Below are 16185 nucleotides of genomic sequence, written 5' to 3' on the forward strand. Positions count from 1 at the left end.
GTTTTTTGTTAACTCTCTCATGTTGCTCAAATATTTATACTGATGATCTATACCCACTGGGCACACACTGGTTGAGTCAACGTTTCCATGTCATTTCAATGAAATTACGTTGGGTAAACTGGGTAAACTAGTGATCAGATATTCTCAAGGCTGGTGTCTATGAAGTTGACCATCTTACAAAAGTAGAATCCTTTAGCTCCATGAAAGAGGTCTGCCATGACACCTGTATCCTGTATTTTTGTTCCTGCCAGGGAGATCCACCCAGAGGGTCTTCCTCCATCCTACACCATAATCCTGCTCTTCCGTCTCCTCCCCGACACCCCCAACCAGGCATTTGATATCTGGCAGATTGCTGACAGCAACAACAACCCTGAGGTTGGGATCACCGTCAACCGTAAGCCCCCACTATGCTTTGTTTCTCTTATGGGGTAAAGCTGTGGCTGCCCAACAGCTGTGGTCTGATTCCCCTCCTTACTGCATCAGATAACAGTGTTTAGAAACGTAGACCAGTGTAATGACCTGTAGGCCACTACGGTCCATTGATCCTCTGTTGGTAAATGAAGGATAAAGGAGATTTAGACCTCTGAATGCAAAAGCATCAACCCCCAGACTTGGCTGTATCAAGTTCTCTCTCATAGGAAAGTGTTTTGATTTGACACAGACTTTTACGCTCTGTGCATATTTCCAAGTCCATAAGTGTTCCCTTGTGTGCCTAAGTTTGTGATCAAGTATTGTACCTAAGTATTCGCTAGTTACGTAAGTGTTTAGTTGTTTATAAGTGTTTACTTGTGAGGGCTATCTCCCCTGTAGCTCACTCTCTGTGTCTGTTTCCATGTGTGTTGCGTGACGTCTCCCTGTAATGTATGGGGGCCATCTGAAACCATCATTCCCTCTTTTCAGCTTCCAGCAAAACAATCACTTTCTACAACAAGGACACCAGAGGGGAGGTCCAGAGAGCCACGTTTAATGAGGATCAAGTGAAGAGAGTTTTCCACGGAAGCTTCCACAAGGTAAACACCATTCTGGCTTGGCAAAGGAATCACATATCTTGTCTTATTTTTCTGGTTGAATTTCCTGAGGACATACAGATCAGCAATAATCTACAATAATTTGGGATAATTACTTCCAAAACACCAGGGTCCAAAGAAGCTTTTTCACATGAATAATGGATTTCTGTGGTAATTTTTTTTAGATTAATATTCAGGGGAGATTATCCCTGTCTGGGATGTGTACAGTTGATATGGTCACCACCTATGATAGATGTATTTGTCTGTTTCCAGTCTTTATGAGCGGTTATGTCTGTTCATAGTTGATGTTTCTGTGGATTAGTGTTTTGCCTCATTGAGTTCACCTACTGAGGTGATAATCAATGCCAAGACTAAGGTCTAGCTAGGATCTGGTTACCTACCTCTCACGACATTGAATGCGATATGGATTCGGTGCCAAAGTGGAGTTCAGGCCTTTTTTACAATCTGGCGTTTAGCTTTGTTTTCTGAGACTTTAGGCAGTTATTTTGATGAATGGTTTGGAAGGACTATAAATATCTTTCCAAAGGTTGGAGGAGACTTTGGTGACCCATGGTCACCTTGCACAATGTGCAACCAGTTAGCCTAGCGATGGAGGCTTACAGTGTGCTGATTGGCCATTATCCTGGCGGCGGTCAGGTGGGAATTCCTGAACATTCTGAGGAAGTGGGCTGTTATTGGATCAGTGTTTGTTGTGGTTTACCTCGTTTACAATAAATAAAACATGATACATTGGGAAAATCACCAGGTCGTACTTTTACCACGCAAAACAGAAAGCTAGCTGCGTGTGCCCTATGAAGTATTTTCAAGACTACTTGCTGCTTGAATCAAATTATATGTTAATAACATTAATTTCCAGCTTCAACAAATGGTTTGTAAAAGTCAGAGAAAATCCTCTCAAAGTATTATCACACGCCATGTTTGCAGCCTGTGGAATAAACTGATGTAATCGACCAAAAAATTCAACAAGCCCAAAGAGACTTACAAACATCTGTAAACATGAATGGAGATATTTGGACATATATTGCATCTCCTATACTTCACATCTTCCTGCCTCTGAGTCTGGATTCCCATTGCCGCCCTGTTACTTTCCTATGGTGGGACTACAATGTCAAGTCTGAGTGGGGGTCATTGAGTACATACCTACAGTCATTAACCACTCAAGGCTTTTCAACCCTGTTGAAATAACACTACAGAAAATGCTGTAATTCATTTTTAAAAGCCCTTGTTTCTATATAATGATTTTGTCACATGCCAAGTTTTAAATTCTGTCACATTCTGGGTACCGCAAAGTCACAGCAGGACTAGAGGAGCTCACATGGGACATCAAAACACTAGGCCCAACTCAAAGCAGGGCACAATGTAAAACATCCTCTGTTATGCTCAGCTATCAACAGATGTGAAGGATTTAAACAATGAACGTCAGTATATTTTCATATTATTTTATGAACGGTTCAAGATGTAAGATACATGTAAGATGTAGATGTTATTGTTTCCAATGGACTTGAAGAATGTTTCAAGTGTATCCATGTTTCTGAGGGTCCTCCAAAATCATGAGGACCCTCTAGTGTAGTCTACTCTGATCTGACATCAAATGTACTTCCTAAGGTCAATGAGTCCACTCTGAACACTTAAAAGTTATGAGGGAGAATGGTTTGCCCATAGAACCTCAAATGAATGTAGTTTCAGTCAGACCACTAAGCAGCAAAGCTAATTACAGGACAGTGTTATGAATGGGACCCTGGAAAATGTTGGGTCAGGGCTATATCCGATGACGTCAGTGACATCAGCACAATGACATCATCAGAGCTCTAGTTGGGTACCAGCCTACATGTCTGTGTTTCTTGTCTATTGCTGTGGTGGTGCCTGCAGTCTGAGTGTTCTGAGTGGCTAGTATGTGGTGCTGCGGTTACTGCGCTGAGGGAATAGGAATCTATAGCAGTCTACCTACCAGATTAATTGCTGGACTGGTGCATGTGTATACTGTAGTTACTGACTGGAGTTTTTGTGTGTATTGTGGTTTCCCAATGGTTCATCCATGGGTGGTTTGGAGTGACCTCAGCGTGTGGCGCTGGAACCTATCTGACTAGTGAAGTCAGAAAGGACAGCTGGACTTAAATACAGCTGTTCCACAAATGCTCAAATGTAGCCCGTAGCATGGATAGTGTTCCCTACCTCAGAGCACTTCATATCTTTTGATATGAACTCAGAATAGATTGTTATGAGACTCATAATGCAGTTGAGGTTTTCCCCTCCTCTCGACTATTTCACTCACAAAATGAATTGTTAATTCTAAGATTAGACATGTCCATGGGAAAATATGAGACAATAATCCAAACCAACCCTCATCTTTATTTCTAGTCTGACCCATGCTCTCATTTGAACTATGGTCCTGAGGTTTGCCAAGTGTAGTAAAATGTGTAGGGTGTAGCTACTTCATATAGTTTAATAGCAGGGTAAACGTTTTTTCATCAACTCATATATTGTATGTCTCATTGGTGCCATTGGGGGGTTTTGCATTTTGTTGCGATCAAGTGGAAATATTAACGTTTTTAGTGGTTTTTGTCATAGCTAGATGTATTCAGTCCACCCACTCTGCAGTTTGCCCATACTTAAAGCTTCACAAATGCAGCTATTATTCTCTGAGAGGACCCAAACTCTCTCAAACTTTCCATTCAGGGATTGGGTGGTTAGGTTTTGCCAGTATTTGCATGCACTCATTGAGAATGAGTGGGAGAAGAGAATGCTCCAAAGAACCCAAGTTGTTTAAAACGTTGGTCTTTGGTCAATCTCTAACTGATACTTTGCCATAGCCCTGACTGCCCTCTTTGTACTCTCGTTACTACAGTGTTTTCTCTGATGACTTCTTTTAAAAGCCTTCCATTCCGTGAGGTAGTCAAGCAGATTTAATGAAGCATACTACCATTCCAGTCCCAGAGGAAGCCACTCGGAAATGAAATGGTGACTTTACAACCAATCCTAAGCAAGCTCCTTCGGAAGCCTGGATGGGTATATGCCATTGTCCTCCAGGACTGGACATGGAAGCATAGATGTCTGGAATGATCTGGTGGCAGTAGTATAGCTAAACTAGGATTTTGTCTCTTCCTGAAAAAAGTTGAGACCTGTGAATGCAATTTAGCTTTGCATCAAAACATTTCAGATATGTCAATCTAATTAAGGAATCCTATTTTAGGTAGTGAGGCTGGATGTGAACTGTGATTTCATGGCGATCAGGGCTCAAGGCGGAGAAAAAGGAGGAGCCGTGAAGACACAGCCAATACTAAGACAATGGAGTCCGATAGAAATCATGAACGTATGTCAGGGGAATCAGGGGGAAAGAAGGCAACAGAAGCCAATATATGACTATATGAACTGTTTCTGTACTATGTCTGTAGACTGGACACCTAGCTCTGATACAGCCTACAGTATGGTGTCTACAGTAGACCAATGGGAGAATGGAGTGCTGTGAAAGAGATGTGTCCAAGATGTGTCAATGTCCAGAAGAGCTACGGGCAGAGGAAGGGAGGATTAATTGAGTGTAATTGTGACTTGGCTGGTCACGGTGGAAGTCGAGGTCTGGTCTGACTTGACTCCTGTGGTTTTTGATCCATTCAGAAGATGTTAATCATCTGTGTCAGTGTGATAGTTTTCTCAGGCTTTTGTTAGAGAATGGGCCATTGTGCGATTCAATGATTGGGTCCCAATTGAATAAGCTTCCTGTTCACCAACATCAGCCTATTTCAGTTGATGGAATTCTATTTTGCTTTCAAATGGTGAGAGAAAACACTGACCGTTTTATGGTGAATCCTAATTTTCCAGTAATATTGTCCAGTAATGTATAAGTTCGCATTCTTTGCACTTGCAGTACATCATTGAGCGTTATTTTTGGTAAGCCCACAAGTGCATCATAGTATCTATGTCCATGCCAGTATCCTGAGGTATCAGACCCCTCTCCTGTGGTTGGTCAGATAGTCTGTTCTCTTGCCAAGAAAGTCCACTGTAATTATGAGGGTGGTTGCCAAGTGCAGTTGTTATTGCTCTATAGGACAGTAATGTTAGCCTGCTCTCTCTGTCAGGGTGAAAGCTTGTCAGACTGTTAAAAGAAAATGCAACTGCACAGGAAAGTGTGTAAAAGTGTAGCGCTTTTGATGGGTTACCGCAAACAACATCATTTCAAAGGCCCATATTCTGACAGTGTGTGTGGTTTCATATATAGCCATATCTTGTTTAATCTTTTCAATTTTTTTATGTTCTGACATCAACTTTCTTCCAAGGGACCTACAACCAGAATGTTCTTACGTGATTCTAAGCCATTGCCTCACCTCCTTACTCCATTTGCACACACTGTATATAGATGTTTCTATTTTGTTATAGACTGTACTTTTGTTGATCCCACGTGTAACTCTGTGTTGTTGTTTTTTGTCGCACTGCTTTTCTTTACCTTGGCCAGGTCTCAGTTGTAAATGAGAACTTGTTCTCAACTGGCCTACCTGGTTAAATAAAGGTGAAATAAAATATATATATAATAACTTAATTATAAGGAGGACTGAATAACAAATCATGTTAATAGTGGTGATTTAGTGAAATACAGTATCAGCATCTTAATAAACATCAGTTTCGACTCCACATGGGTTCAACTGGGTTCTTAGTTTCAAATCAAATCAAAACAACAACAAAAAAGTAGTTTATGTTACGAGTCTATCGAATCGTGTTCCTTATTAGGTCTTTCCATTGTAGAGAGAGGCTCTTTTTTTAATAAGGAAATGGCATGTGAAAAACTCTGGACATTCTCAGTATCTTACGCAAGCCTGGATGTCCAAACATTGTAATGAGATAATAATAATAACATGGTGGGTGCTTATATTTGACCTGCTTCACTTTGGAAATGTGTTTTTTTTTTTTTACATATCCCAACTCCCCCTGAGACGCCCTCTGAGAGTATAGGGTCACGGCCAGGGTCTGCCATTATCAAGGTGACCCTGGAGCAATTAGGGTTAAGTGCCTTGCTCAAGGGCACATCGACTGATTTTTCACCTTGTCGGCTCGGGGATTCAAACTAGCGTTTTTGGTTACTGGCCCAACGCTCTAACCGCTAGACTACTTGCCACCCGTTGCTGTCGTAGTTCATATTGAGATTAGAGTGGTCTTGACTAATAATCCTCTCCTCTTCCTCCTCCTGCTACAGCTTCACATCAGTGTTTCTCCCGAGAGGGTCAAACTGAACGTGGACTGCCAGGAGGTGGCAGAGAAACCCATCAAGGAGGCCAACAACATCTCCACAGACGGCTATGAGGTGCTGGGAAAGATGGCCAAGTCAGGAGGATCAAAAAGGGAGTCGGCAACGGTGAGTGGAAAATGTACAACACTTATTCAAACTGGAAAACCCCTAAGGAAATGCATCCGTCACTCACACACAAGCTATTGGTGTTAAGTGTGAAGTGCAAAGTGCCCAGGTTTTACACCTAGCTCCTCATCTGCTGATGCTCAAGTAAGAGCTACAACTCAGCCATTGCTGGAGGAATGAAAGACGCTGCTCTCTCTCATCTCACCTGTGCTCCAGCTCTCTGTGGGTGCTGGTCTGTGTCTGGAGCCGTGCCGTGTTGAGTCCTCAGCGCTGGAGCTCAATGGAAGCCATGTGTAACGCCCATCTGTGTTCTAATCTCTCTTTTTCTCCTCTCTCTCTGTTCTGTTGTGCAGTTCCAGCTCCAGATGTTTGACATTGTGTGCAGCTTGAGCTGGACCAGCAGAGACAAATGTTGTGACCTCCCGGCCACGGTAAGAGCAGTTTCGCCGTGGACGGCCTTCTAGTAAAGGCCTCATACCTGTACAGTACCATCAAACCTTTGGCACTTTGACTCGCCCTCTAGCACGTACTATAAGTTAAGAGAGCCATTACATTCTTCCGTGCATGCATGTGTCAGAGGTTATGTGTTATTTCTAAAGTGTGCACGTGCTGTATAGACTTTGTCTGAAGCCTAGCTGGGGAAACGTTTCAAATGAAATGATTGCGTTGGCAGGCCTGAATAGACCATTGTATTCCTCTTTAACTGGATTAATCTGTGTACAGTTTTACAATTCCAGTCCCACCAAAACAACTGGTCCTTTTGATCATGTGGTGAACAGATGAATCATAGTACTCATCTGTGATATGTTTATTACCAGATGCATGTGCACTTACTTACTTGACTGTAGCCAATTACCCTTCTCTCCCTCTCTGTGTAATTTGCATGATATATTCATATATCGTGGCAAAGAAGGCTGCGTTGTGTAAGATGTCACATATTTCCTTCCACAAAACAGTTGGGTTTCAGTTGTCAAAGAGTATTTGTGTGTAGGCCATGCATTCCACTAGTCATATTTTAGTATGCACACCAGTTTTATAAAAACTTGATCAGCTTTTCTAATGGGTTTCCTTAAGGAAAACTTCAAGGCACCATTTTATGGTTTGGGTTGTCAGAGCAGTGGCACTCATTTTCAATACAGATACTCCTATCTGCACTTATCTGTATTTTGTGGGTTATCAGAAAGGCCCACAGATGTCACGTGATGCCCAATGGGTCATACTATTAATATTGTATTTTAGTAAAGTATTTTTTACATTCTCATTATCTTCCTCTCCCTCCCCCTCTCCTTCCTTTCTGTATTGCAGAGAGATGAGCTCAAGTGCCCAGCTCTTCCCCACGCGTGCACGTGTGCACAGGACAGTGTCGGCCCTCCGGGGCCACCCGGCCCCTCGGTAAAGACATTAACCATCCCTCCATACCTCCATTTCGCCTTGTCTTGGGGCAGGGTTCTCTCAACTTCGGTCTGTCCTCGCCTGGCAGCAAAGCTCTCTGTCTACTCTCTTATATAATGATGATGATGATACCACTCTGTCTCCACTACGATGATGTGGACATATAGGAATAGTGTTACAGGGGTATTCTTTTTTCTTCATAATTGTTGCCGTGCTCTAACGTTTAAGCATGTGGATATTAGAGTGGGGACATCCCTCATGTGAGTGTCTGTGTTTTTCCCATGGAAAACGAAAGAGAGGGGGATGAGATGAATGGCGTGAGATGAGGTGTGGGCTATCAGGCTTAGAGATGTGTCAAAAGATAAATGCCCATCTGACAAAATAAAAACACAGGAAAAACCTTGAAGAGGAGTCTGGAATATGTATGCTTCACTTTGCAACCTCACTACTTCAGGGGATTCCTGAAGGCTTGGGGTTTAGGTCTGGAAGCAGCTCCTGTTGTGGGGATGGCTCTGATTCTCCGTCTCTGACTCTGTCTTTCATTCTGTCTTGACTTTCCCAGGGTGGACCAGGTACTAAAGGACCCAGAGGAGAAAGGGGAGACTCAGGCCCAACTGTAAGTCAAGATTTTTGGATCATTATCAAGCCATTTAACACACACTTGGATCCAGAGCGATTAATGAGTCTGATTCATTGGATATTATGGTGTTGTGTGGTCCGAGCCACAATCAAACGTTGAATCAAGCCATATCCAACTGAGCTAACTCGGCTACAGTCCAAGGCCCAACTCATTTACAGTAAAGCAGAGTTCAGCATAATGCAGTAGGGATCTCAAAGCAGTTACCACTGAACAGTACAGTCCACCATTTGCATGCCCCATCAGACAAAACAGATTGCTCACATCTGAACTCACTTATTGAATGTACTGTATATTCTTCAGCTTGATTTGTACTGTGTATTTCTCCCCAGTTTGATTTACGGAGGCCAGTGTCGAGAGGTCTGATGAGAAATAGAACTTGTTTCTCACCAACAGTTCATTCTCATTCTCTCAGCCCTGTTGTGGAGAGGTCTACAGGGAGATATGGTGTGAATAGTTTAAAAGTAATGGGACTATGTTTGGTTTTGTCATTCCGCTTCTACCATAGGGTTCAATGGGCCCCCGTGGAGAACAAGGACTTCCAGGACAATCCGGACCTCCAGGTCCACAAGGCCCTAATGGCTTGTCTCTGCCAGGAGAACCTGTAAGTAACACCCCCTTAGATTACGAGGAAAACTAAACTATGTTTAGTGAACATAAAAATACAATTGCAACCGTCACTGCAGCTATCCTTCATCTGGAATGTTCTGTTGGATTCACAGTGTGTGGGGACTGTACGACGTCCTCCCTGACTTATGATTTACACACACAGTCACCGAGTGTTAAGATCCTATTTATTCTAGAACGTTCTTCCTTTAGAAATTCCACTAAAGCTGGGCTATAAATTCACTCTCAGTTACAGACTACATGACAAAGAGAAACACCAGATCCCTGTAGTTGTTCAGCGTTGGACTTACCTTTGTACTCATAGTTCTAATCCTCCCCTCTTCGTCTTCTCAGGGACGCCCCGGACCAAAGGGAGATCCCGGAGACTCAGGCCTGACTGGGCTGAAAGTGAGTACCGCTCTCTTTTTCATTAGCTGTGGTTTGGAACAGGAAACCGGAGGCGATTCACTGAGAGAAACATTGCTACTGGAGCCTGGAATCTGTCCACATGGCAACGCTGCAACCACTTTCAAAGTAGGAGGTAGGCCATACAGTCCCCAGAGTGGGGTATACTCTCTAATCAACCTGCCGTTTGACACTCAGTGGACGGCCACCAGTTAAGATATTATGGGAAACAGAATGGTCTTGCCAATGGGAGTGGAGGATTGATATGAACTGTACATGTTGGTGTATGCCGCCATTGTAAGTAAGAATTTGTTCTTAACTGACTTTCCTAGTTAAATAAAGAAATAAAAAATGTTTAAAAACAAATTACACTACTGTCCTGCAACTGCACTTACTCTAAACCCTGTAGTCAGGGCCAAAAATAGGTATTTGCAGACTATTCGTGGCTCTACTTGGGTACCACTAATTGGATTTAAATAGCTGGGAAAGAATGTGTTGAGAAGACGAACAACCTCAGCATTGGATGAGTAAATCCTTCAAGGTTGCCAATGACCACATGATTATGTTCTCAAAGTGTATGTGGAGCCTACATTGCATCAAAAGCCCAAAGAGCGATTTCTGGAGACAATGGGACTAAAGATCATGAGTTTTCTTGGAAGATATCCTTCTTCTTCTCATAGATGGACTCCTTGCCCATCTTAGAAGGGGACCACAACATACTGTGATAATACTTTGGTACTGGTCCTCCGCACAACATCCACCATGGCCAGGGACTTTACAAACTGAAAACTCCAGTGCTGAATGATCGGAGGGATTATTCTGTAACGTCAGTAATGAGCATCATTTACGTAGTCATTCGCGTCCCATCAAGGACGGCTTTACGTTGGGAATATGAGAGTCCCCTGAACCCTAACAATTACCCTGCGAAGTTATTAATACTAAAGAAACATTTTGTTGAGAGTTTCTCATTGCGTTATGATTATGGCTATAGCAGCCTTGTCTGTCAAAAGCTCCTGTTAACAACATGCATTTCAACAGCCAATACACGTATCCTAAGGTACTGGCACTAAGATGCATCAGCTAAGTGCATCATGTTCTCACTAAATCACAGGGAACCTAGAGAGAAACAGAGAGAAAACGAGTACATTTCTGGCAATATGAAAATGCAATTATGGGCCATTTGGGAGAAGTCCGATGTGGGTGTGTTATTACTGGTTATCACAGTTTGATTGAGTGTGTTGTGTTCCTGCAGGGTCCTGCTGGTGCCGCTGGTCCTATGGGTTCTGTTGGACCAGGTGGAGTGAGGGTAAGATCTGCCTCTCTGGACCTCTACACAGAGCATGCTTAGTGTACCCGACCCGTTGAAAGGCCATGAATCGAGCCAGCACCTACTTAAGCATGTGATCACCTATTTAACTCAAAGTGTGCAGTTAAAATGTTGTGTGCTCATAGTATTCTGTTGCATGTTAATGATGTTACTACCCTTGTCAGATGACGTAGTTTGGCTCCGTAGGATGGGTGCAGTAAAATACACAACAGAGATTGGTCGCTAAGGGAGATCAGAGAGGTCCTGGTTTATTTCACTAAATCTTTATGTACTCATCTCTTGGAACGACAACATAACTTGGAAACAACAACAACTTTATACCAACAACTTAAGGACCGCAACTAAAACTTATTGCCAACTTCTTTATAATGAAGTGTAACTTTTATTGTTGCCTGTTTGTGATTGGCCATCTTTTTTCCCCAGGGACCACCAGGGAAGGAAGGACCCTCGGGACCTAGAGGCCCAACGGGACCGATGGTGAGTACTGGATTTCAGTCAAGAGAAGTAAAACCTCCTGGGGGTGTCTTTTAATACCTGATAGTTAGCCTGTTAGTTAGCCTGCAGCACGTGGTCAAAACACAGACAAACTCAGTCCTTCAGTAAGTATTGACGATCAAGCATGCATCTCATTCCCTATACTCTGGTGGAGGCCTGCCTCCAGTTAATGAATGGCAACACCATTCCAATAGGAAGAGGGCCTACTTTACCATAAGGACTGATCTGAGGACCGTTAAGCATCCTATCCCTGTTGGCAGTGTTTCCACCCATTTTAGTGTTATTGGCACAATATACTGTATGGTGCCTTGACTGTGGATATACAACACAATATAAGGCTGAACCGTATTATACAGCATGTTATATAACAGAGACCGGGAGTGGTTGTTGTTCTTGTATTTACTCCTTGGTAACGTTGGTAAGTGGATGTAACAATAACGCTGTTATCTTTCCATCATCCAGGGAAGCCCAGGATCTCCAGGAAACACAGGAAACACAGGCAACCAAGGAAAACCAGGAGACACAGGAAACCCAGTATGTACAAATACAAGTGGTCATATGGTGATTTGCATGGGTCCTCAAGGAGGCAATGGCCAAGATGTGCCAAAATAGTGCAGAATTTCCTCCCACTCCTGAAATGAAGTTCTAAACTTCATTTGTGGAAGGAAGGATTTTACTCTGGTTCTGAATGGATGACCTTATTCGGAACATTTACCCCTGATTGCATTCGATTCAGTTGGAAAACGTTGCAAATCTCAATCAAATGAATGCCATTCCTGTTATTGAGAAAATCCATGTTTCCTCTCTTTCACAGGGATTGGCTGGAATAAAGGGAGAAAAGGGAGAGAGGGTATGTACAGTACTGTATCTTTGGACACTTCATAACGTTTCAGAGTAGCATTACCTTGTCTCACCAAAATGTGTCTGTTTTCCAGGGAGACTTTGCATCTCAAAATCTGATGCGCTCCATTGCCAGACAAGTTTGCGAACAGCTTGTGAACAGTGAGTGGCCGTTTCGAACTTCATAAGCCAGCATTGGTTGGGTACACAAACACGCACTGGATTCATTGTCTGACGTCATATCTTTATTCATTCCTCTCAGGTCAGATGAGCAGAATTGATAATATGATCAACCAGATCCCCACTGGTTACCGTAGCAACAACCCGGGCCCTGCCGGCCCTGCTGGTCCTGCCGGCAACACGGGTCCCCCTGGAGAACCTGGACAGACTGGCCGAAACGGTTTCCCTGGAAACTCCGGCTTACCTGGAAACCAAGGAGAGAGAGGTGAGTGTGATATGTGTTGTTTTTTGTTTGCCTGTTGTATTACTTCCTGTCTGTTTTTGGATGGCTAGAAAGTAAATGACAAGTTCTGCAGAGATGCAGAACTTCCAGTTTTGACTTACATGTAGGACACAGTCTGTGCTCTTGTTCATCCCATGTAACCTCATAGCAAATCATCTGGAGTAGCATTGAAACTTTTACAATGATGGTATAATTAAATAATGACGAGCTCAAAGATCAAATGGCAGTTTTGATTGCAAGCGATTGTGCAAAACCCCCATCTACAGTAGGCTGAACATATAGAGTCGAAGTTGGAACCTGATATCATGCTAAGACCTGAGGGTCATCTGCCATCATGCTTCACTTCCTACAGTAAATCTGATCTATGCTACAATTTCCTCCATCCTCAAACGTGCTCATTTGTGGTTTCAAGAGCAGTTATTTTCTGTTACAGATACATTGTACCGTACAATGGGACATTTTGTCATTGCTAATAACCCGTTCTCTGTGTCTGATTGTGTTGTTGCAGGGACGCCAGGAGAGAAGGGCGAGAGAGGATCCCCTGGAACAGGACAGAGAGGACAGAGAGGACTCAGTGGTCCGCCTGGTAAGACCTCGGACATCACTTCTCATGTACAATAACCTATTGCACAACTATGCCTCTTCCAAGGCCCCCCCCCATCTCACTAGAAGTCATGGACCATTAATGCAAGGCCCTGACTCTGTAATTCAGCTCATGTACCTTAACAACGAGGCATGGAACATAAGAATATTCACACATATTTACTCTAAACGGTCATTTTCAACAGCTGGAGACAATATGTTCCCATTCATTAGTTCCTGATCTACAGTTTGAACCTAGTTTCACCATGGCAGCCATTTGTTCTACATCCTTTACTTGGACCTCTCTTTGTGCCCTTTAGAACTCCTCCCAGTGCGATCTAAATGACAGACCTGAGGGGCAGGCCAAGATTTGCCTAGCTGTGTGTCTCAAGAACCTTCGTTGGGGCTGCTGTGCTTCATAAATTCTTAGTGAACGATCAAATGTATTTCCAGCAAAACACTTCTCCTTTCTAGAGATAATGTGTGTTTCTTCTTCATGGGATCGGTCCGCACAGATGTGTTCACACGTTTTCCAAGGGAATTAAAGTTCCTCTTGATCAACATACCACAAGTCTGACGATGCAAGATCGACACACAGTAATATACATCAAATGACTGAGGGCCTGGGTCTATTTCTGAATGAAGGATTTAACATGTGCTGATGCATTATAGCTGCTATTTTCTATAATCAAAACAATCTTACTCCTACCTCTAATCATTCACCAGTGATCCCAAACCCATTCTAGAAATGGCTGAGGATTAGTCTCTAATAGCCGTCTTATTCAATGTTGATATTATTCTGTCTTCATAGAGGCCCCTTTAACATAGCATTCCCCTTTAATTGAAATTCAGCATGTGAAGGCCCTGAGTCCCCAGGAGCTTTCCTATCACGGGCTAGTGGAGATATCAGGCCAGTCATTGATGTCTACTTTTCCCCTTCAGTCGAACACTGCCAAGTCTGTTTCTGTGAATGAAGTGAGACACGACCTAGCAGCAGAGGGAGGAAGGTAGCTAGCCATGATGACTCATTGTTGAGTATGGAGAATCTGATTTTTGTACATTGAGCATTGCTTTGGTGGCTCCTTCATTGACAACACATGTGCTCACTTAAGAGAGCGAGAGAGAGTGGGGGGAAATTCCATCCTTGGTTTGTACTGTCTAGACAGACTGGGGCAGGGGGTAACTCCACAGTCTGACTGGCTTGCTTTTTTCAGACTTTTAATTGAGCTGTCTAAATATCTAAATTACAGTGGTAAGAAACCAATCCCCCCCACTTCCAGTTGCGATTTAAGGGTAATGTCAGTGGGGTTTCGCTCTGAGTCTGAGTATTCGTTATTTAATTCCCATACCCTACCTTCCTTTATCTAATCCCAGGGCCACCAGGTGAGGCTCGGACTGGCCCCACAGGTACTACGGGCTCTGCTGGGCCTCGTGGCCCTCCTGGTCGCCAGGGAACCCCAGGAGTGAGGGGACCACCCGGGCCCCCTGGCTACTGTGACTCCTCCCAGTGTGTTGGCATTCCTTACAATGGACAAGGCTACCCAGGTATGTCCACGACTGACTGAATCTCTATCTGCATGGCAGGATAGCTGAATACATAGTGAATGTACGAATGTAATGTATGCACACAAATGTATATACAACTTACAGAGAGATACTGTACTCAACAGCTAACTTTCTGCTCTGGTTCAATGTATGGAGACCATGGGTTTCAAGGGTTTTTAACAAAAGTGCAATGTTGATATTCAGTATAAGTACCAAGTTCCTTTTGATCCAACCAATTTTATGCAAATGGAACAGTGGATTTATCTTAGTGCCCACAACAGGCTTTTCACAACATTATAAACCCTTTACTTCCAAGGTCTCAATATGTTTGTCATAGAGTTAATTTTCATAATAGCATGTAAAACAAATAGAAATGGCAAATAACTTTCTCCAAACAGAGAGATCTAACCCCCTGTTTGAACTGTTTCCAGGTCGGTCCTAGTAAACTTTCTAAGCCGCCTTACACTTTGAAGTCCTGTTTCTGAGATGTTAGCTCACTGGCTAATGACCCCGTAAGGATAACCATCGTGGACATAACGAATGAACAACATTAAAAACCTAAAAACGAGAAAGAAAGGAGTGGACTGGCACTAACACCACTTTACAGCTTCTATCAGACAAGCTGCAGAGATGGCAACCCTACTGGCCTGTTTGCATCTTGAGCAAAAACCCCAGCAAACCGAGAAAGAGAGAGAGCTTCTCTGCGCAGGAAGGAGCATGTAAAAAAAACCACTCAAAAAAAAAAAAACTACTCATAAATTGGATCTCATAACAAAAGAACAACAGTGTTAACATGGAGACGTGATATCTGTAAATAAACTAATTGTGCCTTGTAAATTATGTTTGAACCACACAATCCACTAAAATCAGTTGACATCTGTATTGAGCTCGTGCCTTATAACCCCGCTTCCTACTGACTTACTTCCAGCATAACCCTCTGTTTTATTATGATGCCTGAGTGATTTACACAGCTTGTACTCCCATCCAAACTGAAGCATGTGCCATTTGTACATTTAATAATGATGTTCTTTGTATGTTTGCCTAATCTATGCTAAATGTGATTTTCTTGCCATTTTCCTCAATTAAAACAAAAAACATATATATATATACATCATATTAGTTCCTTTGCTGTAGAACATGTGTTTTCTAATACCTCAGTGGGTTTTAGGACTGGCAAAGGGATATAGGCAAGAGCTAGACACTAGTGGCAGTGTCGTCTTAGTGTTTTGATGCAAATTCCATCCCAGCTTTATTACTCTTTATTTGGGGTATGTGTTAAATATGGCTGATAGTTGTCAATAACATTAAGTGCTAGAGTGCATGGAATCACTAACATTCTTAGAAACAGAGAATTTAACAGATAAATAACAGTTCTTAGGTCCAGTTCTTCGGTCCATATTTAGGAGATGTTTCGGTTGTACATTGTGCATATCAAGTCTCAGACTGCCAACTAAAGTCCTGTTTGATTGGCCAAACAAATATTTCTAGCCAACGGCTACGAGCTCGATCCTGAAACCTACATAG

The 16185-nt window shown here is 42.8% G+C and overlaps 1 protein-coding gene across 1 annotated transcript in view; it reads left to right on the plus strand.

The window, feature by feature from the left end:
- Positions 1-15438, plus strand: part of LOC115138379 (collagen alpha-1(XII) chain-like) — a 68434-nt gene extending 52996 nt beyond the window's left edge. Inside the window, exons 50-66 of the mRNA XM_029675171.2 lie at positions 252-394; positions 901-1010; positions 6211-6369; positions 6723-6800; positions 7675-7761; positions 8324-8377; positions 8907-9002; positions 9359-9412; positions 10662-10715; positions 11160-11213; positions 11694-11765; positions 12046-12081; positions 12167-12233; positions 12334-12516; positions 13043-13120; positions 14491-14661; positions 15093-15438. Coding sequence (XP_029531031.2) covers positions 252-394; positions 901-1010; positions 6211-6369; positions 6723-6800; positions 7675-7761; positions 8324-8377; positions 8907-9002; positions 9359-9412; positions 10662-10715; positions 11160-11213; positions 11694-11765; positions 12046-12081; positions 12167-12233; positions 12334-12516; positions 13043-13120; positions 14491-14661; positions 15093-15103 — 1507 coding nt within the window. The 3' untranslated portion in view covers positions 15104-15438. The remainder of the gene's footprint in view (positions 1-251; positions 395-900; positions 1011-6210; positions 6370-6722; positions 6801-7674; positions 7762-8323; positions 8378-8906; positions 9003-9358; positions 9413-10661; positions 10716-11159; positions 11214-11693; positions 11766-12045; positions 12082-12166; positions 12234-12333; positions 12517-13042; positions 13121-14490; positions 14662-15092) is intronic.
- Positions 15439-16185: the final 747 nt, after the last annotated feature.

The sequence above is a fragment of the Oncorhynchus nerka genome, linkage group LG12, assembly GCF_034236695.1.
Source record: "Oncorhynchus nerka isolate Pitt River linkage group LG12, Oner_Uvic_2.0, whole genome shotgun sequence".
Taxonomy (NCBI): Eukaryota; Metazoa; Chordata; class Actinopteri; order Salmoniformes; family Salmonidae; genus Oncorhynchus; species Oncorhynchus nerka.